General features: G+C 35.8%; 1 protein-coding gene across 1 annotated transcript in view; it reads right to left on the reverse strand.

Moving 5' to 3' along the window:
* Window positions 1-25157, reverse strand: part of rnf123 (ring finger protein 123) — a 237633-nt gene that overhangs the window by 15038 nt on the left and 197438 nt on the right. The window contains exon 37 of the mRNA XM_087304671.1: window positions 21514-21608. Within this exon, the coding sequence (XP_087160797.1) occupies window positions 21514-21608 (95 nt within the window). The remainder of the gene's footprint in view (window positions 1-21513; window positions 21609-25157) is intronic.

Consider the following 25157-nt stretch of genomic DNA (forward strand, 5'->3'; position numbering starts at 1 on the left):
TAATCTTCTATGTGAAGCTGCTTTGACAAAATCTACATTGTAAAAGCGCTATACAAATATAGGTGAATTGAATTGAATCATTCGATAGATGACGATATTATTAAAAACAGCATTTATCCCTTAAAATCAATATAGGCATCGATATATACAGTTTAAGTCGAAATTAATAGCCCTGTTGAATTATTAACAAACAGCAACATTTATTCATCATTTATCTAGTTAGAGATATCTGCTTAATTTCATTATTTGACCGATGACGACATTATCAACATCCTATCCTATTAATAATTTCTGTTTCTGTTTAACGGAAAGATTTTTCAAACATTCATTTCTACACATAACAACGTTTCTAAACATAACAGTTTTAATAACTTATTTTTAGTAACTGATTTATTTTATCTTTGCCATGATGAGAGCACACTATAATTTACTAGATATATTTAAAGACACTAGTATTCAGCTTAAAGTTACATTTAAAGACTTAACTATGTTAATTAGACAAGTTAGGCAAGTCATATAAGAGGGCGTATAATATTGACCTTAAAATGGTTATAAAAACTGCTTTTATTCTAGCCAAAATAAAACAAATAAGGTTTTCTCAAGAAGAAAAAATATTGTAGGAAATACTGTGAAAAATTCCTGAATCTGTTAAACATCATTTAGAAAACATTTGAAGAAAAAAAAATTCACAGGAGGGCGAATAATTTTGACTTCAATTATACGTATCCCTAATTCTGACATCTAAAAATAGACCAAATATGCCAGAAATCAAACAGAAATAAGGCAGTTCTGAATTCAAAAGTGTGAATTTCGCTGTGAACACTACCTGTAAACCTCTTTTGCTACAGCAGAAGGAATGTGCAATTATATCCTAAAGAGCTCAACATAATCTGATGGCTTCATTCCTTCATTGACTGCCGCAGGTCATGCGTCCCCCTGCAGTCAGGGTCAATGTGCTGAGGAGGCATGAATGCAGTACTGTACTGCTCAGCGCTCTGTGTATGATTTGATATGCTGCCCTATAACCTTCAATCAAAAGCCTGCTGCTCACAAGTGGGCCACGGTTACATTATTATCGGAAAGTACAGATTACAGACCTAGACAGCTCTATACAAATAACGGATCACTATCTGTAGCTTATTTCTCATGAAAATGCAGGTAAAAGGTTCAGAATCTTTTCTTCCCATGAAATAGCAACAAAAACATCAGATTGCCATGTCTGATTACACTGCAAAAACACCAGTCTAGTTTCTAGTCTAAAAAGTCTTAAATCAAGGAGCAAACAATAGTGTTTAGTAATAAGTCAAAATTAAAGAGCCCCTATTATGCATTAAAATAGTCATATTTTGGTAATACAATGATAAATGTAAAAAAAATAAATGTTTTCAATAATGTGTAAAAACAAGCAAGCTCTACTCGTATCCATACGCTTTTTTACAACATAAACTTTCTTTAAAGGGCAGCTATGGTTAAAAATCTACTTTTCAAGCTGTTTGGACAGACATGTGTGTAAGTATAGTGTATATACTGTCATTATTGGGGTGATATAAACACACACAGTCCTTTTTTTTTTTTTTCAAATTTAACAACATATAAGCAGTGGACCAATTGGAGCAGTTTTCAGATCGACCGCAACTTTACGTAGAGTGCGGTCCCCCCGCCCACCAATATTGATTGACAGCCTCGCGTCACGATCATATCCACAGTTTCTTGTTGCATGTACGCCATTTTCAGCGTGCGAGTCAAAGCGATATACAAGAAACACCCTTGCTCTATTTTTAGATGAAAGGCTCATTGGGCTCAACATAAGATCAATATTCTACACATTATCGCTGTAATCGGAATTATCGCTTGTACCTTTTGCGTGGCGCCGTGCATTTCGGAGTTCTGGGCGTGGGTTTCTGTCTGGGTGCACGTGGCGGAGCTTCGGGTCAGCGGCTCGGCGGCTGCAGCGCCGTTGTGTTTGCCCTATTGGAGGCCTGTGCTTGGAGTTCTGGAATGCGTGGCGCGACTATTCGGGACAGTTCATGTTTCTGCCGCGTCACTGAGTGTCTGGTGTGCCGTGTCGCGGCGCATTCGATGCCTCAGTCAAAGTTAATTCAGTGTGTGTGGTTATTAGTCTAACAAAGACTATACAAAGACACAAATGATCTTGTACTCTCTGCTTGGGCTGTGTCTGGGTCGAACATGTACCGCTGAATGCTGATCCTAGCTTAGCTTCTCTCTCTCTGTCTGTCAGCCTGTCTGTTGCAAACACAGAGACTGGGAGCTCTTGGCTCCGCCCCCTTGTTACGTTGGGCGGGAAGCCGAAACTGTGAAGCAACACGCCCCTAAAACAGCAAACTGTGTAAACGCCCCCAACATGACACTTTTTAACAAATTATAATAAAAACATCTGAACTGTGTGTTGAACTGAACCTAAACTGGCACACTCAGAACAACCATAATATTAAATCTTAAAAAAGGGGAAAACTATGTGCCCTTTAAACCATTACGATAAATAGAGTTAAAAATTACCTTTAAAATTTTACATTTCAAACTTTCTCAAGCGAGCATCAAGGTTTGTTAATCTTGTGTTAATTTATAACTTTATATACTGTTTTCGATGTGTTTATAAAAAGTTTAAAGTTTTATTGAGATGGATTGTTGGTGATTGTATGGGTTTTGGCCAGATTGGGTAGCTATACATGATCAAAAGAAAATTAAGACCTTTTAAAAAAAGATTTCAGACCTACAACACAAATTTTCAAGAAATTTAATACAATATAAGGCATGAAATTTGGATTTTGAGATTTTTTAGTACTTTTTAAGAGCCTGCAGAAACCCTGAGATAAACAAGAACGTTCACTTAGCATGTTTTTGAAATATCTGCAAACATGGTATTTATTAAGGTACTTTTATGCTTTAGAAGAGTCAAGAACTTGTAAACAGCACCTTTAAAGTAGTACAAAAACAGTCTAAAACTGTAAGTGCTTGTCTATATAATAAATCCAGAGGTTTTAAAAGTGTAGATTTTGTGTTAGATCAACTTAATGATCAATAAGTGATATGAGAGAATATAAATACATTAGGTTAGCATTTCCTGAACCATTTCAAATCTGCGGAAACACAGCCGCATCAGCAATGTATGTTTGACATGTGAGCTACTGCAGTAGCATGTTTCACGCAGGACATCCTACTGCGGGAGACGCATTTTACCCCAGAGAGCTGAAGAATGACCTTTATGTTCTGACAGGCCCCTATCGACATCTGATATTTAGGAAAGCTGGACGATGCTGCTTCTTGTCCATTCCAGCAGTTGTGCTTTATTTAAAAGGCTAAAAATACATTCAGGGCTGGGCAGTGTAAGCTATTCTGTCGCAATTGTTACTTTAAATAAATGTTCATGAACTGTAAAATGTATTTGGGAGGATGTTTGATTTTTTAATTATTATTAAATACTATAAACACATGGTAAATAGTAGATCAAGTGTCAAATTAACACAACAAGCCTCGATGCTGGCTAGACAAAGTTTGAAATGTCAAATTTTAAAGTGCATAAAGTAATGCAGACAGACAGATAGTAACATGTTTTGGCAATTGCTAGCATATTTCAATATGAAGCTAGCATGCTTTAATGCCTCAGCATGTTTTAGAGTATTGTTAATGTGTTCATTATTTGTCAAAATGCTTTACAGGGTTTAGTAAGCATGTTTTAAAACATTTTAAAGCTGCAGATTTGATACTTTTTTAGCATACTAATAATGTTTAAAAGTTGCTAGCACAATTTATCATGCCGCTATAGCATGTTTAAACATGTTGCTAGCATGTTTACAGCATTCTAGCCCAATATTTTAACAATATTTCATGATTCTAGAGTGGTTTCTGCTTTCACGGTGCACAATGAACATGTTGCCAAGACGCTTATGACATTTTAACAATAAGTTAGCATGCTTTAGCATGTTTAACCTTTCTAAGTCTTTGTGAAAATATTCTAGAATGTTTCTAGCATGATTTAACAAAGTTATTACACTGCTAACATATTAAGCTTGGCTAGCATATTTCTAAGATTTTTTCTAAGTAGTATGTTTATGTTTTAACAGGTTGCTGACATGCAATAACATGTTGTTGAAATGTAAACATAGCATGTTAGCATTATTTAGCACATTGCTAGTATAATTTATTCCACTACTAACATGTTTACACTGTAGATTATATTTCTAATATCATTTTTTTCAAACTGCTGGCATGATAACCATGCTGGTATCATTTTGTTATACATGTTTACATCGCTAATATGCTAAGATGCTAAGATGTTTTTAGCAAAATATCTTAGCATAATTTAATGTTTCTATTAGTATATTCATGTTTCAACATGTTCCTGACATGCTAATGAACTAAATGCAAATATATTGTAGTGTGTAGTTTGTAAGTATTAGGCTCTGTTCATTTTCTGAACAAGAACACTTGCATGCAAACCGCACGCAGTTCTGAAGCACAGGCGATTCATAAAAATTCATTGCTTTGTTTACAGGCACTTCATATCAACACGTCTGATCATATATCAGAGAGATGCATATTCAAGATTTAGGGCTGTGCTAAAGCAGACGAATGCTAAAACCGAGATTGTCATCTCTACCTTCGTAATACAGATGAGATCCTGACTCTGGCATATTATTGCGGAGGCGCCGAACACAACAGTGTTTGTGCCAGCCGCGTCACTGCTTTTCAGTCAACTATAAAAATATCTCAACGCAAATCTGCCATGAGTGAAGCAGTGGAAATAGGTCAAGCACTTTCACATTCTCACATCCAGATGAATTATAAAATGTACTTGCCAAGTCAACAGAGGAAATCATTTGCTTATTGGTGGAACATGGTGAACTACATAGCAAGCAGATGTTGACTGACTCCTGTTGATTTGTGAAGTGTTTTCACATGCTTTGAGTTTAGTAGCTTCATTTCAAAGGGGGTAAAGTATTCAAGTACTGTGATATTTTAGTATTAGTCTTATATGTAATATATACTGTCTATATACATGTGTAATTTGTATATGCTGTAATACTGTAATAGTTGTTTTGTTTTTTGTCCAGCATTGTTCTGTGTTGTTCGCAGTGTTCAGTTGTAGCTATAGGGGGTTGTTGAACTGTTACTGTTGTTGTACAGCTTTTTTATCAGGTATTTATATTGTAATTTTTAGTAAACTGAATAGTTTAAGAGTTTAGGCTTTTGTATTTTATTTATTTATACTTTTAGTGATCCTAGTATTTAAACTAGTGGTCCCCAACCCCTGGCTACCGGTCTGTGGATGAATTCTTACCAGAGCGTAGTTTGAATGATCTTTTATTTTAAAAATAAAAACTAACTAACTAACTAACTAACCTACCAACCAACCAATTACTAGCAACTAACTAAATAACCAACTAACAACTAACTAACCTACCAACCAACCAACCAATTAATAATGAACTAACTAACCAACCAACTAATAACGTACTACACACCAACTAATAATAACAAGCAAACTAACTAAATAACAAACTAACAAACAAGCTAACTAGAAACTTACTAACAAACTAACTAAATGACCAACCAGCAACTATATAACAACTAACTAACCTACCAACCAACAAACCCATTAATAACTAACTAACTTACCAACTAACTACAAACTAACTAAATAAATAAATAACTAAAAACTAACTAATTACTAATAACTAACTAACTAACTACAAACAAACTAACTAACTAAAAACTAACAACTAATTAACTGACTAACTAACTAAATAAATAAAAACAAACTAACTAACTAAATGACTAACCAACAAACAACTTCCTAACCTACTAACCAACCAACCAACCAACTTATGATAGCGAACTAACTAACCAACCAACTAACTAATAATTAACTACAAACTAACTAAATAAAAAATAAACTAACTAACTAAAAAACGAACTAACAAACTAACTTATTACTAATTAACAAACTAATTATTAACTAACAACTAACAAACGAAATAACCAAAAACTAGCAAAATAACTTACCAACGACTTAAAATAACCAAGAATAAACTAGCAACTAATTAACTAACTAACTAAATAAATAAATACTAACTACTAACCAACTAAATCACAAACTAACCATTAAATAACTAAATAACTAGTTATGAATATAAAAACAATATCTATCTATCTATCTATCTATCTATCTATCTATCTATCTATCTATCTATCTATCTATTTTTCTCTTTCTTTTTCATTCTTTCATTATTTGTTCTGTAATTTGTCATTTTATTCCTTTAATCTTTATTTTTTCTTTCTTTTCAGTCTTGTATTGATTAATTCATTGATTTCATCATCCATTATTCATTCATTTATTTCTCTTTCTTTCTTTCTTTCTTTCTTCTCATTGTGCTTCATAAAAATGAACACATCTAAAGTGTAAATTCTGGAAACTTGAAAGCAATTTATAGTACTTTTAGTTTATTTTTTATTATTTTTTACAAATGTTGTTTCAGATTTATTTGAGATATATTTCATTTAGTATTTTATTATTTAGTTTTAATGATTTATGTATTTATTTTTTGTTAACTGAAAAGGCAACTGTTTTAATCTAATATTTAAATTTAATCAACTTAGTTAAAATCAGCTAATGTAAAAGTTTGTAGTTAATAACTACACTGGCACCAAAGTAGTAGTCCTACAATACTATAATACGATTATGGCATATTTTTGCTTCAGCTTCAAGATCTTAAACAGTTATACTTTTAGAGTTTTATTAATATCAATATCTTAAGTACGTGAATTGAATTCTTCACTTCATAATCCCTTTTAAATGTACAGATATTATCATTTTAAACGAACATACAGTCGAAGTCAGAATTATTAGTCCCCTCGATTTTTTTTCTTCTTTTTAAAATATTTTCCAAATTATGTTTAACACAGCAAGGAAATTTTCACAGTATGTCTGATAATATTTTTTCAACTCGAGAAAGTCTTATTTGTTTTATTTCGTCTAGAATAAAAGCAGTTTTGAATTTTTTATGAACCATTTTACTGTTATACAATAACTTGCCTAATTCCCCTAACCTGCTTAGTTAACTTAATTAACCTAGTTAAGCCTTTAAATGTCACTTTAAGCTGTATAGAAGTGTCTTAAAAATATCTAGTAAAGTATTATTTACAGTCATCATGGTAAAGATAAAATAAATACTAGAAATTTAATTATATTTAATTAATAAATATTTAAATAGAAAAATATTTCTATTTCTAAATATTTCTAAATATTTAAATAGAATAGAAATTTTCTATTTAATTAATAAATTTAAATAGAAAGTTAATAGAAATAAGTTATTAAAATTATTATGTTTGGAAATATGTTGAAAAAAATCTTCTCTCCGTTAAAGAAATTGGGGAAAAAATAAACACGCAGTCTAATAATTTAGGGGGGCTAATAATTCTGACTTCAACTGTATGTGCGATTTTATAGGGAAAAGAAACTCCTAACTTCTAATAAATGTACATTTATAAACAAAATTGGTTAAAACACTTTTATCTATTTCATTTAACCTTCTGAAATCATGTTTTAAATCAATAGCTTCATCTTATGTTCAAGCGTTACCATACAATAACAGCCCTGCTGCTGCTGCTGCTGGCCAGCCCCGTCATTTTCATTCATCATCTGATGTAACATCCAGGCTGGCAGCTTCATGTAAAGAAATAAATAACTCTTCTCTGGACTTTCGGGGTCACCAACAAATGTCAGTCTCAGCCTTTAGAGCTGGCTGGAGGCTTGTGGACAGAGAGAGAGAGAGAGAAGGCCGAGCTTTTGCTGTGGGAGTGAAAATTGCAGTTCTCTTCACAGCTAAAGTGCCCAGAAAAAAAAAAAACATCAGGTAATTGCAGCAAACTTTCCTGAGGAGAATTAACTGTCAAAAACACCACAGCTCCATCCGGAGTAATCAGACTTTATTTTTCCTCAAGAGAAAAATAAGGAATATCAGCGTTCAGCTTAAAGTCTGGTCTGTGCAGGAGGGGATTACACTAGTGGTGATTCACACCAATGTTGATTTGTCAAAAAAAAAATAGTGTAGGAGTTGATTTCCCGACTGGAAGCCACCGCAAAAAAATATATTCAGAAAATCGTAAAGCTCCTCTATGCACTCCAGTGCATCATTAGTTTCTTTTCTTTCTTATTTTAAAGCAAACAGATTTTCGAAACTTGTGTTTGCATGAAATCTAGGACAAGACTCGGCGAGGAAATAAGTCTGGAACTTCAAAGCTCTTGAAGCTGGAGTTGGAAAAGTGACCTCTGGTTCCTCAACCACAAGAACTTCAGCAGATTTAGAGTATAAACTTGGTATTTTTAGTGACAATTTGGCTGAAAACTGACATGTTTTTCTTCCTGTTGTACGGCAGAAAACATATGCTGTGTTTACTGCCACTAAAAAACAAGATCATTACACAAACTACTCAAAGAAAATCGGAAATTACACTAGTTTTCTATTTTAAAAACTAGCAAAGTGCTTTAAACTTGTCGTACTTTGCTATAACATACACTCAACGGCCACTTTATTAGGTACACCTGTCCAACTGCTCGTTTACGCAAATTTCTAATCAGCCAATCACATTGCAGCAACTCAATGCATTTAGGTATGTAAACATGGTCATGACGATCTGCTGCAGTTCAAAGCGAGCATCAGAATGGGGAAGGAAGGGGATTTAAGTGACTTTGAATGAGGCATGGTTGTTAGTGCAGATGGGCTGGTCTGAGTATTACAAAAACCGCTGATCTACTGGTATTGTCCAAGCGGCAACCTCCCGCTCTCTCTCAGGAAGCCAATACGGAAGTAACTAAAACTGCAATTCATCCGAAATTCGCTAGTCGTGGCCGCTCCTGGCTCCAAAACAGAGCAAATTTCAATTGAGCCCACTGTTAGAATGGCCAACTTTACAGCAGAAAAAACGGTGTTTACAGCCTGGTACAAAAAAGATTTTGGTTAATACAGCTAATATTACCCTTCATGACAACTGTGAGGGGGTGAATTTTTTTATAACTCATCCGTTTCCTTTATATTAAGTTATATTAAGTTTGCATAATTAAGGGCGTGGCCACTTGAGTGACAGCTAGGTCTCGTTGGTCGCCGTCACGTCACCTCAGCTGAATCCTGCAGATTAGCCACTGAACTCGGCATATTTATCATATTTCTTTGTTGTTTTATGTGGCTTTACACAGTCAACTGCCTTTTGGACTTGTTTCCTACAATTATTAGATGGCATGGCATGCTGAGTGCACTTAATTGTGCTCACAAACCATTCACGTGGCCTCCGTTCCCCATGTGAGTAAAGTTATATACTTATATACCATCTCTATACATGTATTTGTTTTATTTAAGATCATTTATCGTTTATATTTATATTTAGAGCTGTAATGCACTTCAGAATCTGACAAATTGATTAGCTGTAGGCTCTAGAACAGTCATCTGAAGCGTTGTCATACAGTGTTATGCAGGATTTCATCAATAGTCTTACATTAACTAACACAGACTATATCTGAAGTGTTTGGAAGTAATTCGTGTTTTCTTCCTGTTGAAAAACGTCATAAGAACAATGTTTAGTGGCTCAAGACACTTTATTGATATAGTATACAACCAAGCACAAGTGGTCAGAATACAAACGAGTCACAGGTGATAAAGTATTAAGCGTTCTCCCAAAGCAAAGTGTGTCTGAACCAGGTCCAAGCTAAATGCTAGCAGGTGTCTGTAGCTCCGCCCACTCTCCGCCTCATTGCCCTTGTTTGGTATCCCGCCGTGGGTGTGATGTTGCGCGAACAAAATGGCGACGGTTGGCCGCGCCTACTTGTGGCTTCTTTTGCGCTCTTTAGAAACCTATAGGTGACGTCACGGATACTACGTCCATATATTTTACAATCTATGGTATTGTCACGCAAACTATCTGTAGGGTTTACAGAGAATGGCCAGAAAAAGAGTAAAATATTCAGTGAGTGGCTGTTCAATGCCTTGTTGATGCCAGAGGTCAGAGGAGAATAGAACAATAGGAGAATAGGAGATTGAAGAAACGTTGCCTGGTCTGATGACTCTCGATTTCTGCTCCACATTCAGATGGTCAGGTCAGAATCTGGCCTCAACAACATGAAAGCATGGATCTACCCTGTCTTGAATTAGTAGTTCAGGCTGGTGGTGGTGGTGTAATGGTGTGGGGGATATTTTCTTGACACACTTTGGGTCCATTAGTACCAATTGAGCATCATGTCAACGCCACAGCCTACCTGAGTATTGCTGTTGACCATGTCCATCCCTTTATGACTACAGTGTCCCCATCTTTTGATGGCTAAAACCAGCAGCGCCATGTCATAAAGCGTGAATCATCTCAGACTGGTTTCTTGAACATGACAATGAGTTCACTGTACTCAAATGGCCTCCACAGTCACCAGAGCTCAATCCAATAGAGCACCTTCGGGACGTGGTGAATGGAAGATTGGCATCATGAATGCGCAGCTGAATCTGCAGCATCTGCGTGATGCTATCAAGTGAATAAAGACCAAAATGTCTGAGGAATATTTCCAGTACCTTGTTGAATCTATGCCAAGAGGGATTAAAGCATGTCTGAAGACAAACTAAAATTAACTTCACTTCCTTATTGTGTCATCAGTTAATTTTCATACACAGTATCTGGAAAATTTCAATACAATTATAATAATGCAATTAGTATGTCGCCTCATAGCAAGAAGGTCGCTTGTTTCCCAGAAATGGGTTGCGGCTGGAAGGGCATCCACTGTGTAAAAACATGTTGGATAAGTTTCCGGTTCATTCAGCTGTGGTGACCCCGGATTAAATAAATAAAGAGACTAAGCTGAAAAGAAAATGAATGAATGGATGAAGGCATATTTTAAAGGGCACCTAGGTTACCCCTTTTTTCAGATTTAATATAAGTCTTTTGCGTCTCTAGAATGTGTATTTAAAGTTTCAGATCAAAATACCCATCAGATTTTTCATTATACCTTTTACAAGATGCTGTTTTATACTGATTTCCAGCAGGGGGTGGTTTTGTCGTACTGCGCCTTTAAGCCGAGTTCTGCCCGCCTACTGTTTCCACATGCCTCCTCCCTCAGCTGCGTAAGACAACAGACAGACTTAAAGGAAGAAGGTCTCACGTAGCGTTTGTGAGATACTACAGTAAGAACTAACCTTTACTAATCAGTATTGTGAAGTTGCATTGATGAGTCACACACAATATCGTTACAAAGTTAACGCACGCGCGCGCACACACACAGATACACACGCACACACAGGCAGGCAGACAGACAGAGCGCGCTTAGCTTAGTTAAGGCTAACCTCAAGTACTGTGTGGATATCTGTTATGCTAATGTACAAAATAAACCTGATTTAACCTCCACAAACCGGGATTGAAGCGTCTTCTTTTATAATTGTTCAGACATGCGGCTGTGCTGATGAAGTAAAGCTGAAGTAAAACGCTGTAATTAAATACACACATACTCTGTTTTAAAACACTTTAAACATGTGAAACTTACTCTTAATCACATTTGATGACGATTGCTGATCCTAGCGAACAGAACAGAGCTTTTATTCCCGGTTGCTTTGCGTATGTCTGCCTGGTCTTGTTGACATATACACGCGACTACCGGAACATGTTAATGCGCGCAGCTGTCAATCAATTCAGTGGGCGGGGGGATCGCACACCTACGTAATAGTGCGATCGATTTGAAAACAGCTCCAATTGGCAGACCCTTTTTTATGTAGTTAAATTGACAAAAACGGACTGGGTGTGTTAATATCACCCCAGTATGACGGTCTATACACTATACCAACACACAGATCTGTCCAAACAGCTTGAAAAGTAGATTTTTGACCATAGGTGCCCTTTAAGGTTGTAAAACCCCTCACTACACACTTTATACACTTTCCTCAGACAGGTATTAACATTTTCACACTTCTCTCTCTTGTTTAAACTCTCTTAAGGCTCTATTTTAACGGTCTAGACACAAAGTCTAAAGCTCATGGCACAAAAGCATTAAGGTGAATCCACTTTTGCTATTTTAAAGATTGAAAAATATGCTCTGCACCCAGCGCATAGTCTAACAGGGTTAAGCTTATTTTCTAAATGAGGTCTGGGTGTGTTTTGAGCATTAAACCAATTTGCCATTACATGGTGGACTTTGTAAGTGTAAAAACTGAACGCTTCACTTGCAAGAAAACAGATAACAGCATCTGAGGTGCGAGGATAAAGAACGAGCCTCCTTCATTCTCTGTACTTTCTCTTTACTTTTTTCGTTACTCCATCATGAGCTTGGAGGACTGCATCCATACATCTCTGCAATGACTCAAATCACTGATTAATAAAGTCATCTGGAATGGCAAACAAAGCGTTCTTGCAGGACTCCCAGAGTTCATCAAGATACTTTGAATTCATCTTCAAAGCCTCCTCCTTCATCTTACCCAAGACATGCTCAATAATGTCTAAATCTGGTGACTGGGCTGCCCAATCCTGAAGCACTTTTAATGTGGAGGCTGGAGTATGAGAAGGAGCGCTATCCTGCTGAAGAATTGGCCCTCTCCTGTGGTTTGTAATGTTATGGGCAACACAAATGTCTTGATACCTCAGGCTGTTGATGTTGCCATCTACTCAGCAGATCTCTCATACTGAATGTAACCCCAAACCATGATCTGTCCTTCACCAAACTTGACTGATTACAGTGAGAATCTTGGCTTCCAGTAAGTCTTCTACAGTATTGGGATGCATCTCAACAGAAAAATCCACCTTCTGACACTTTTCCAATTGATCAACTAGGAGTCAAGTGATTATTTGTTGCTCTTACAACTGGGATCGACCACAATACTTTTGTCAGGTAGTGTACAATTTTATAGCTTTGCTGTATTTCTGATCAAACGAATGCATACTCCGTGAACAAACTCCAATTAAGTTTTAATGAATAAAGCGCTGGCATTATGATAAACGCATTACGCAAGTTCAAAAGTGGAATCCTTCTCCGCTCGCGCACAGACAAACCTAAAGGCCAAACAGATAAATATATCTCTATCGTCTCATTATCAGCTGATCTATAGAGACGCCATAGATTAATTTAGATTACAGATTAATCAAGCGTCGACTATATAAGAGCAAGCAGGATTATTATAGCCATAAATAATAGCAGCGCCTCATAAAAGATGTCACCATAACACAATAACTATATTGCATTAGCCTCGGTGCATCCCTCAAGGGGAACAATAGCAATCCTATTTTCTGTTTATTAAAGTTCTGCAATGTGACATGAAAACAAAGCATGTTGCCAATATAGGCCTGACAAAAAAATGTCTTTATTTATATATTTTTTGGTTTAAACTGAGCCCAGACGATGGATATAAAGCCGTACTGTTCTGCTTTCTCAGCGCTAACCAGATGCAGCAATGTGATTTGCATTCGTAAATGGGTTTGCATGGACGTCTGCCACCAGATGATCCAATTATTTGGAAAAATAATGTACATTTTCAGCTTCTGTTTAATTCTGAAAGCATGCAAAGAGATGACATGTGAACATTTCTGTATTAATGATTTGCTAAGGTTTGGATGCTTCTTAAAGGGGATGTGGTTAGTTAGGCTACGTTCACACTGCAAGCCATAGGGCCCTATCATACACCCGGCGCAATGCGGCACAATGCACGACACAAATGTTATTTGCTGGTTTCAGCTTGACGCAAGAGTCGTTTGGACGTTTTAAAGGGTTAACTTAATTTAAAGGCTTAACTACGTTAATTAGGTTAACTAGGCAGGTTAGGGTAATTAGGTAAGTTATTTTATACTGATGGTTTGTTCTGTAGATTATCGAGAAAAAATATAGCTTAAAGGGGCCAATAATTTTGTCCCTAAAATGGTGTTTAAAAAATTAAAAACTGCTTTTATTCTAGCCGAAATAAAACAAATAAGACTTTCTCCAGAATAAAAAAATATTATCAGACATACTGTGAAAATTTCCTAGCTCTATTAAACACAATTTGGAAAATATTTAAAAAAGAAAAAAAAAATTGAAGGGGGCTAATAATTCTGACTTTCTGCTTTATTTTGCTTTTTATTTTTATTTTAAAAGACGATGAACTGGAGGAGCCTGTCCGACTGTCAGTGAATGGCAAATATAAACGTCCCTTACCTCAAAACTGTTCTGTAGACAATCCACTATAACTAATATAAAATATAAACTATATAGCTTAAGGGGGCTAAAAAAAATGGCTTTAAAAAGTTGAAAACTGCCTTTATTCTAGTGAAAATTAAACAGACAAGACTTTCTCCAGAAGAAAAAATATTTTTAGACATACTGTGAAAAACTCCTGAATCTGTTAAACATCATCTGTGATTTTGAAAAAGTAAATGGGAGGGCAACTAATTTTGACTACAGCTGCACTTATCTGAAAATATTTACTAAATGTGAATAAACTGCCTCTCAATTCTCTGTAGTGTAATTACAAAAAAGTGGCAATAATTACAGCAGGAATTCTCTGATGTGGAAGCATGTTGTGGAGTGTCATTAAAACGGTGCAGTTGTGGCCAAAAATATAGCGTCAGACACCCTGCAAACGGCTCCAGGAAAACAAAGGATCTGAGATGTAAACAGAGAAATCAACACGTAAATCTCGGAGGTGAACATGCGAAAATTTACACCTGGTGGTGCAAATGAAACACGACTGCTGCGGTGTTGAATGTTTATTAGCCCTATGCATTATTATTGACTCACTGCTTTATATTAGTATTCATTCATTCATTTTCACACACATACATCCACACACACTCATACACTATGGACAATTAGGCCTACCCGATTCACCTGTACCGCAGGAAACCCACGCGAACGCAGGGAGGACATGCAAACTCCACACAGAAACGCCAACTGACCCAAGGCTTAAACCAACGACCCAGCGACCTTCTTGCTGTGAGGTCACAGCACTACTTACCGCACCACTGCGTCACCCAGTACTAGTATTTTTACCTTTTTAAGCAAAAAAAAAAAGACCAAATGAAGAAACATTGTCACTAAAATGACCAAAACAGCCCGAAGCAAAAATATAAATAAGAATGCAAAACAATCCAAACAAAAAAGCAACGCAAAACAAATAAACCTAAAAATGCAAAGCGCAACAATAGTAAAATCTAACAAATGAAAGGAAAGAAAAGCCAATCAAAGCATTTGAAAATTAATCGAATCAATCAATCAATAAATAAATTAATTGTTATCACCAAAATTACCAAAAAGCACAGAAACAAACCAAAGCAAAAGGACAAAATTAAGAATGAAATAAACCAACAAAAATCTTTGCAAAACAAAAATAAAAATAAAACAAAAAAAGCAGAGAAGAAACAAGTCAGCAAATATCAAAGCAAATCAAAGCAAAAAATCATGACAAATCAATTGTTTAAAAAAATGAACATAACAAACAAAAAAATACACACACACACACACACACACACACATATATACATGTGCTAACCTAAAAATGCAACGCTCAACAAAACTAAAAGTAAACAAAGTAAAGCAAACTAAGTAAATAAAAGCATTTTGACAAAAAAAACTTAAACAAGCGAATAAATGGAATAAGCAAAGAAAGAAAGAAAGAAAGAAAGAAAGAAAGAAAGAAAGAAAGAATAAAGGAAGAAAACAAACCAAAGCAAAACAAAGCAAAATTAAGTGAATAGTTTCAAAACAAAACAAACACAACAAAACAAAAACAACAAAAATAAACAATAAAGTAGAGAAGAAACAAATCACTAAAAAATTGAGTAAATCAGAACTAAGCAAACTAAAAAAAGTTTAGCAAATTAAAAATAAAAAACATAATAATAATAAAATAATGCAAAAAAAACAAAAAGAAAATTGGCCGAGGCAGTGGCGCAGTAGGTAGTGCTGTCGCCTCACAGCAAGAAGGTTGCTGGGTCGCTGGTTCGAACCTCGGCTCAGTTGGCGTTTCTGTGTGGAGTTTGCATGTTCTCCCTGCCTTCGCGTGGGTTTTCACCAGGTGCTCTGGTTTTCCCCACAGTCCAAAGACATGTGGTACAGGTGAATTTGGTAGGCTAAATGGTCTGTAGTCTATGTGTGTGTGAATGTGTGTGTGGATGTTTCCTAGAGATGGGTTGCGGCTGGAAGGGCATCCACTGCGTAAAAACTTGCTGGATAAATTGGCAGTTCATTCCGCTGTGGCGACCCCGGATTAATAAAGGGACTAAATCGACAAGAAAATAAATCAATGAATGAAAAAAGAAAATTCAAACCAACAAAATCTAAAGCAAAACAAAACAAATTGTGAAGAAATGAGGGGAAACAAACAAACTAAAAAGAAAAAAATGCAGAAAAGTAAAATAACAAAAATCAAAAAAATGTTTAAACAATTAAAAATAACGCTGATTAAGCTAAAAAATACAATGAAAATGTAGAAAACAAATAAATAAAAAAAATAAGAACGCAAAACAATCCAAACAAAAAAGCAAAGCAAAAGAAATAAACAAACGTAAAAAACAAAAGTAAAGCAAAGTCAAAGCATTTAAATAAATAATTACAAATATAATAATAAATATAAATAAACAAAATGAAATGAACAATCCTTGGCTGTCAAGCAAAATAAACTTTCTTTCAGAACAATAGAATTACCCATCTCACCAGCTGCCCACATTTACTAATACATCGCATTTTAACAAGGTTATCAAACCGGTTATATGGTCATTATAAAAACTAAACATGCTTATGTCTGCTGCCGTTGTGATGCAGCAGACGGTGCAGCTGGATTTATAGCAGAGCAGAATTATCTCTTCAAATCGAATTGGCTCCTCTGTGTCTGCCGAGATCTACTGCTGCATTGTGGGAAATGGCGAAAGGCGATCACATTTCTCCGCAGAGGAGAAAGAGCTGGACTTTCTGCTGTCTAATGCTGCGGTGGACCGAGGGGAGGTTTTGTTCAGAGTACCGGCTGTGGAAAGACCTGAATGGGGCTTCCATTACATTACTGTCACACCGCAGAAACCTCAGGGAACATTGAGAATCCACTTCAGAAAAATCACTAACAGGCTTTTATTGCCACCCTCCGTCAGGCTGTTAAAAGCTGCAGCAGATTTATTGCTGAAGGATCGTAAAGTTGTACATTACTGTAAGATGCGAAGGTGAAAGTGAAGTTGTCTACCATTGGTCTGAGTGAACAGGTCGGTCCTACGCAAATTCAGACAATGTTATGAGGCTCTGTTTTACTACACTCCATGATTTTTGTAGCTTGTTCAATCTACTTAATCAGGCTTATACTGGCTAATCAGGAGGACCGGGAGAATTGTTTGAGTTTTTGGCCGCGAGGGCCGGTGTCCCTAGCTCCAGACTCTGTTGCTCTCAGCAGTCGTACTATTTTCATTCAGTTATTTATAGGGATGTAACGGTATTGTAAATACCGTCATACCGCAATATTAATTTTTTTCGATATTACCATAGTCGCATGACTCGGTAAAACTATAGGTCTTCTGAGAAAATTTGCTCAGGCGAATGAAGCGAACGGAAGGTAGCGAAAACTACAATTCCCATCAGCCCATGCTTGACCATCATCCCTTGCGGTCTGTTGTCGCTACACATCCAGTAATGCGGAAATGGAGTGTGCTGCTAGAAGCGGGGATGAAAAAGAGCTGGAAAACTCTAAAGCGGGTGTTGTCGCCGCGCGCGTACTGAATAGCGGTGTTGTCGCGCGAGTTCTTATCAGCTGTGTTGTCGCGCGCGTACTGAATAGCGGTGTTGTCGCGCGAGTTCTTATCAGCTGTGTTGTCGCGCGCGTACTGAATAGCGGTGTTGTCGCGCGAGTTCTTATCAGCTGTGTTGTCGCGCGAGTACTGAATAGCGGTGTTGTTGCGCGAGTTCTTATCAGCTGTGTTGTCGCGCGAGTTCTTATCAGCTGTGTTGTCGCGCGCATACTGAATAGCGGTGTTGTCGCGCGAGTTCTTATCAGCTGTGTTGTCGCGCGAGTACTGAATAGCGGTGTTGTCGCGCGAGTTCTTATCAGCTGTGTTGTCGCGCGCGTACTGAATAGCGGTGTTGTCGCGCGAGTTCTTATCAGCTGTGTTGTCACGCGCGTACTGAATAGCGGTGTTGTCGCGCGAGTTCTTATCAGCTGTGTTGTCGCGCGAGTTCTTATCAGCTGTGTTGTCGCGCGAGTACTGAATAGCGGTGTTGTCGCGCGAGTTCTTATCAGCTGTGTTGTCGCGCGCGTACTGAATAGCGGTGTTGTTGCGCGAGTTCTTATCAGCTGTGTTGTCGCGCGAGTTCTTATCAGCTGTGTTGTCGCGCGCGTACTGAATAGCGGTGTTGTCAGCACACTGTTCAGATTGATGCAGACATGAGACCTCTATCTTACTCATGGCTTGTCCTCTCAAGTGGGGGAAAGACAATGCACAACAATACCCACTGCTGTCAACCTGGGCCAAGTCATATCTCTCTTGTCCCAGAAACCTCAGTCCCAAATGAGAGGTGTTTTTTCTGTTGCAGGGGACATTGTAAATACCCAGAGATACCAGCTTTTACCAGATTATATTTATATGATAATTTTCCTTTAAAGCCATCTCTATCTAAGTGAGTGAGTGATTAAATGTTGAATGTGATGAGTTTTCAACACTACTAAATTAAAACTTTATTTTTTTACATGGTTTAATATTTTTTTGTTATTAAAATTGAAGTTCCTGTTTCAAAGCTTACAGATAGATGGCTAATTTGTATGTCATTGACACTTTTGGCACTTTTTTGGAGTATTTTCTTAAGTTTTATTTTTTCCTGTAAATGATTCAATAAATACCGTACCGTGACATTCATACCGAGGTATTACCGTACCGTGAAATTCTGATACCGCTACATCCCTAGTTATTTATTTATTTGACCACAGCCTCTCTCTTGTTATTCATTATTTTGCCGCAGCTCCGCTCTTTTTATCTATTTTCTCGCAGCCTCGTGAGCAAGATGCAGCCTGCAGGTTAATGATGATGTAACACAGATGAGTCATTACAATTAGAAAAGCTGTTGTGGTCTAGTGGTCAGCGCGTTGCGTTACAACGCCGTCGACTCAAGTTTGAACCTCACCTGAGTAATATATTTATTTTTTTCATTTTCATCGTTAAGTCATATAATACTGTACGGTTGTTGAACATTTGAAGTTCTAAAGCAGCTGTTTTCTTGAAAAAGACGTGATAGTGCCATTAGAAACTGATTTGGAAATGACTTTATTTTAATATAGTCAGTCGTGAACTGAGGTGGGCCGGTCTGAGGCTTGAAACTCCAGGGCTTAAAAGGAGTCCCACTCCGGCCCTGCCTTTAATTAAGTGTTTTTGGGGGACAACCTATTTTTTTATGTTCAATCCACTTAAACTTTTAGAAACGGTTATGTTAGCTTAGATTTTGTTGGAACAACATGAAAACATTGTGTGGAACCCTGTATTTTTGATAGTGTATTGTGCTTGCTTTTAAAAATATTTATCATACACTCGGCGCAAAAAGGCGCAAGGCTTGTATGCCGTGATTTATTGCTATTTTGAGGTCAACGCAACTGTCATTTTCATGTTTTGCACCACATTGTTTAAATAGCAATCCATTTAAGTGACTTTGTGGACTCATGGGTGTTCTGGTCTATAATGGAGGTATGTTAAGGCAGGGGTTTTTAAACTTTTAGCATGAATACACCCCCCCACCCCTCACCCCCAAAGTGTCCAATTTCACTAGTTGGCTCGTTCTTTATCCTGACGCAGCAGATGCTCTTTTTAACAGTTTTCTCTGTAGTGAAGCGTTCAGTTTTTACACTAACAAAGTCCAACGTGTAAATAGCAAATGCACAAAGGCGTGACACAACTGACTGTTAAAGGGAATGAGAGATGAAACTCTGATTGGTTTAATGCACATTATGCTTAAAATACACCCAGAACTCATTAGGAGAATAAGCACAACACTGTTAGACCATGAGCCGAGGCATAGAGCGTATTTTTCCGTCCCTAAAATAGCAAAAGTGGATTCGGACGCATCCTTAATGCTAAAAATAGAGCCTAAATGTTTGTGTTATGGTTACAGCTATCATCTACTGAAAAAACTGTTGCTGCAGATGTTCTTGAACAATATATTATGTTTTATTAGATTGAGCTTATGTTCTCTGAATTGATAAAAAATGTTTGCTGGTGGTCAAACTACTTAAATTAGGCTGAAACTACACAATACACTCTCAGAAATAAAGGGACGTGAGCTGGCACAGGGGTGGTACCTTTTCAAAAGGTACACATTTGTACTTAAAGAGTCCATATTGGTACCTCAAAACCATGTATTAGTACCTAAAAAAATTTAAGAAGAACACTTTTGTATTTTTTAGGTACTAATATGTACCCTTGAGGTATTAATATGGACTTTTTAGGTACAAATTTGTACCTTTTGAAAAGCTACCACCCCAGTGACAGCTCGCGTACCTTTATTTCTGAGAGTGCATAAAAGCTTTTTGTTGGGACAACTTGTTTTAAGTTCAATTCATGTCAATTTGGGAAAAAGAAAAAACAAACAAATGAAAACAAAACAAATCAAATTGAATTAAAATGAAATCAAAATGAAGCAAAATGAATCAAATCAAAATGAAACTAAATTAAATGAAATGAACGAAACTAAGGGAAACCAATCAAAACCAAGTAAATCAAATTAAAACAAAACGAAATGAAACCAACTGAAACAAATCAGAATTAAATTAAATGACCAAAAACTAAACTAACAAAATGAAACAAAATAAATTGAAATTAAACGAAATGAAACAAATCTAAACAAAACAAAATGAATCGAAATGAATAGAAATGAAACGAATCCAAAGAAACAAAATTAAACAAAACTAATGGACTCAAAGCAAATAAAAAACAAAACAAAATGAAATGAAATGACACAAAAAAAATCGAAACAAATGAAATTAAAACGAATCCAAACAAAACAAAATTAAGCTAAACGAAATTAAATGAATCAAATCGAAGCTTAATTAAACTAAACAAATCAAAACGAATCAAAATGAAACAAAACAAAATGAATTTAAACAAAACAAAACAAAATAAAACTTAACAAACTGAAATAAAACAAAAACACAAAAAATCTAATATTTAAGCAGTTTAAAAGCTGAGCATAGAAAAATTTAGGCAAAAAAAACATAAGAGCAAAGTGCATTCAACCAAAAATACAAATACACACACACACACAAACAAGAAAAAACAAACCAACAAAAGCTAAGACAAAAACAAGCAAACGCAAACAGAAAAAAAATGACTGAAAATAATTAGGAAAACAAAAACTGAAAGCAAAATATACCAAATCAGCACCGATAAAAGAACGACGCAAACTAACAATGGATGCTAAAATAAACTTGTAACTTTTTATTTCACATGGGTTTGTGTTTGTTCCTGCAGTGTGAACAGCCTCCCTGTTTCAGGGTTTCACTCAGCTCATGGTAAACAACTGCGAAGAGACACTAGTTGTGTTTTTGGACTCACCGCTGTACTGGCTGCCGCCTGCTTGGACTCCTCCGTCAGGAAAGTTAGCATCTGTTCAACCTTCTGCTCCTCCTCCGTGCTGATGTAGTCTGTATCTGCAGAGAACAAAGACAGATTGAACATTTAAGGCAATTCTAAACACCAGGCGTATGTTTACACTTGTATACGTCATTTTATTATGCTATTCTTGTAATTAACATCGAATAATCATTTTTGATCATTTTGTTAATTTACATTCTTCCTGCCATCCATCTATTAATCCATACAAATACTTGCATCGTTTATTTATTAATTTTTTTCTTGTTTGTTTGTTTGTTTTTGTAAATATTTTTATGTTAAATCTTTTTTTTTGAATGTTTTATCATTTTTTATAATCACATTTTTATATTTTTTTGCATATTTTTATTATACCTTTGATGTATGTTCCATATTTAATGAACAACATTCAAAGACTTGCTTAAAATATATTGCTTATTTTATTTTGAGATTGGTTGTTGTATTAGATAAATGTGTGTACAAATGTAATTTAATTTAAATACAAATGTGACATTTTATTATACACTGTATATTATTTATTAATGTTATCATGGCTCTATATTTTTGGCATTTTCCTAACAGTTAAACTTTTGTTTGCTTGTTTTTATAACAAGCTTAACACACTGCTAGCATGTATTAGCATATTGCTGTATAGTCTGGGTTGATTTTTATCATGAATTACTATGCTGCTGACAAGTATTTAGCATGTTACCACTTTGTATTTGGTTTGTTTTTATCGTAGATTGAATTAGCAATTTGCTAAGATTTCTTAGCTCATCTGTTGCTAATGTTTTTAAAGTTTTAACATGTTGCTTGCTTGCTTTTGGTATCAACATGACTTCAGCATGTTAGCAAATAGCTAATTCGGTAAAGAACAAAAACAAAGCAAATTCAAAACTGACTTTGGATTTGGTTTGTTTTTATTCTAAAGTAAATTAGCAAGTTGCTAATATTTCTCAGATGGCTCACATGACCAACCTTTCACTGTTGCTAATGTTAGTAAATTGTTAAAGTGCTGCTTGCCTTTAGCATAAACATGTCTTTAGCATATTCACCACTTTAAATTTTCTTTGTTTTTATTCTAAAGTGAATTAGCAAGTTGTTAACGTTTCTTTGCACAATTGCTAACTGCCAATTGCTAAAGGGTTTAAGGTTTTACCATGCTGTTTGCGTGGTTTTAGCATTAACATGTATTTAGCTTGTTTACAACTCTGAATTTGCTTTGTTCTGCAGTGAATTGGCAAGTTGCTAACATTTCTTAGCACAATTGCTAATTGCTATTGATTTTAAAGTTTCAACATGCTTAACTTTAGCATGAACATGTCTTTAGTATGTAAATTGATTTTGAATTTGCTTTGTTTTTAGTCTAGACAAGTTGCTAACATAGCACATGGCTAACCCTTTACTGTTGCTAAAGTTTGCAAGTGTTACATTCTGTTTGCCTGATTTTAGCATGAACATGTCTTTAGCATGTTCACCACTTTGGATTTGCTTTGTTTTTATTCTAGACTGAATTGACAAGTTGTTAGTATTTCATTGCACAATTGCTAATTGTTATATTTGTAAAGTTTTAACATGCTGCTAGCCTGATTTTAGCATTAACATGTCTTTAGCATGGTCACCTTTCAGAATTTGCTTTGTTCTGTAGTGAATCAGCAAGTTGCTAACACTATTAGCACAATTGCTAATGTTTTACATTTTTTACATGCTGCTTGCCTGATTTAGCATGAACATGTCCTTAGCGTGCTTTACACTCTTAATTTGTTGTTTTTCATTTTAAATTGAATTAGAAAGTTGCTAACGTTTCTTAGCACATTGCTAACCCTTCACTATTGCTAATGTTTTTAAAGTTTTAACATGCTGCTTGTCTGAATTTAGCATGAACATGTCGTTAGCATGTTCGCCACTTTGGATTTGCTTTGTTTTTATTTTAGAGTGAATTAGCAAGCTGCTAATATTTCTTAGCACATGGCTAACATTTTACTATTGCTAATGTTTTCAAAGTTTTAACATGCTGCTTGCATTGATTTTAGCATGGACATGTTTAGCTTTTTCACCACTTTGAATTTATTGTTTTTATTCTACAGTAAATTAGCAAGTTGCTACCATTTCTTAGCACAATTGCTTACTGCTAATGGTTTGAATTTTTTTACAAGCTGCTTTCATGATTTTATCTTGTTCATCACTTTGAATTGGCTTTGTTTTTATTCCAGAGTGAATTAGCGAGTTGGCAACATTTTTTAGCACATGGCTAACCCTTCACCACTGCTAATGTTTTTAAAGATTTAACATCCTATTTGCCTTACTTACCATGGCATACACTAGCTGCAAGGCTTTCCTAGTAACATAGACATCAGACAGAATCAGATAAACCTGAAGGACATTTGGTGTTTGTAGTTAAAATCCGCACTAAATTTGACAGCATTGATGCTAACTAGCCTGCTAACGTCCCTATACTGAGCTATGGTTAAATATCAGGTCTTAATGTACCCATCAGTGCTTCATACAAATAGAATAAGTGATGATAAGCATGATGTACTTCACTCATATATATGCAAAAACCAGGAAAGCACTGCAATAAGAGCTGCCACTTACAATCTCATTCATCAACCCTGACTGCCAAACAAAAGACATTACGTCAGTTTTCCATCAGGTTTAATTGCTGCAGTGGGATTATTATCATTAAAGACCCTCCTCGACATTTGCTCAGGCTCATTTTCGATGCATTTTGGATGAGCTTGATCATTTTAAGACACCAAAGGTCCAGAAGGCTGGTGTTTCCTTCAGCTTTAACTTTCCCCACTGCAATTTCATGCTCATCTAGTCTGAAAGTGCCAAAATTGCCCTGACATTGCCAATCATCGCTGCTCCGGCCAGTGTTTCGGACTGATGAACAGCAGTGACAGTGATTGCGAGCGGAAGACGAAGTGGAAAACCAGTACGTTATGATTGGAATGCCACAAATATGACATTAAACTGTCACAGCGGGTGAAAACAAGGTGTCAAAAGTTTGCAAAGACTCATCTGGTCGACACTGGAACTGCAGGCTCTGAGGGTTACCAAACAAACAAACCAAAGAAACAGGTTTCTATTGACAGCTAGTCAAAAGTTGCAATGTATTGTCCATATTTAATTATACAGGGTGCCCACTGTAAGCCAAATATAAAGTTTCCTGACTATCACTGATTGAATTTTAATTTCAATCACATCTGATGAACTGCGCTTGTGTATTAATAATATAGTGTTAAAATAATATGCTGAAATCTAACCATACTATTACAATTGTTTCAGCTTGAATATCATTTAGCATGACTTTCAAAGCCACTATGAGAACAACAATGGATAATGTACCTCAGAAAAACACGCTCACCATTTTGTTTTATTCTAAAGTGAATTAGCAAGTTGCTAATATTTCGTAGCACATGGTTAACCCTGCACTATTGCTAATGTTTTACAGTTTTAACAAGCTACTTGCCTGATTTTAGAATAAACATGTCTTTAGCATGTTCACCGCTTTGGATTTGCTTTGCTTTTGTTTTAGACTGAATTAGCATGTTGCTAACGTTTGTGAAGTTTAACATGCTGCTTGCCTGTTTTTAGCACGAATG

This window comes from Danio rerio, chromosome 22 (genome assembly GCF_052040795.2).
Source record: "Danio rerio strain M-AB ecotype USA chromosome 22, GRCz13ab, whole genome shotgun sequence".
Taxonomy (NCBI): Eukaryota; Metazoa; Chordata; class Actinopteri; order Cypriniformes; family Danionidae; genus Danio; species Danio rerio.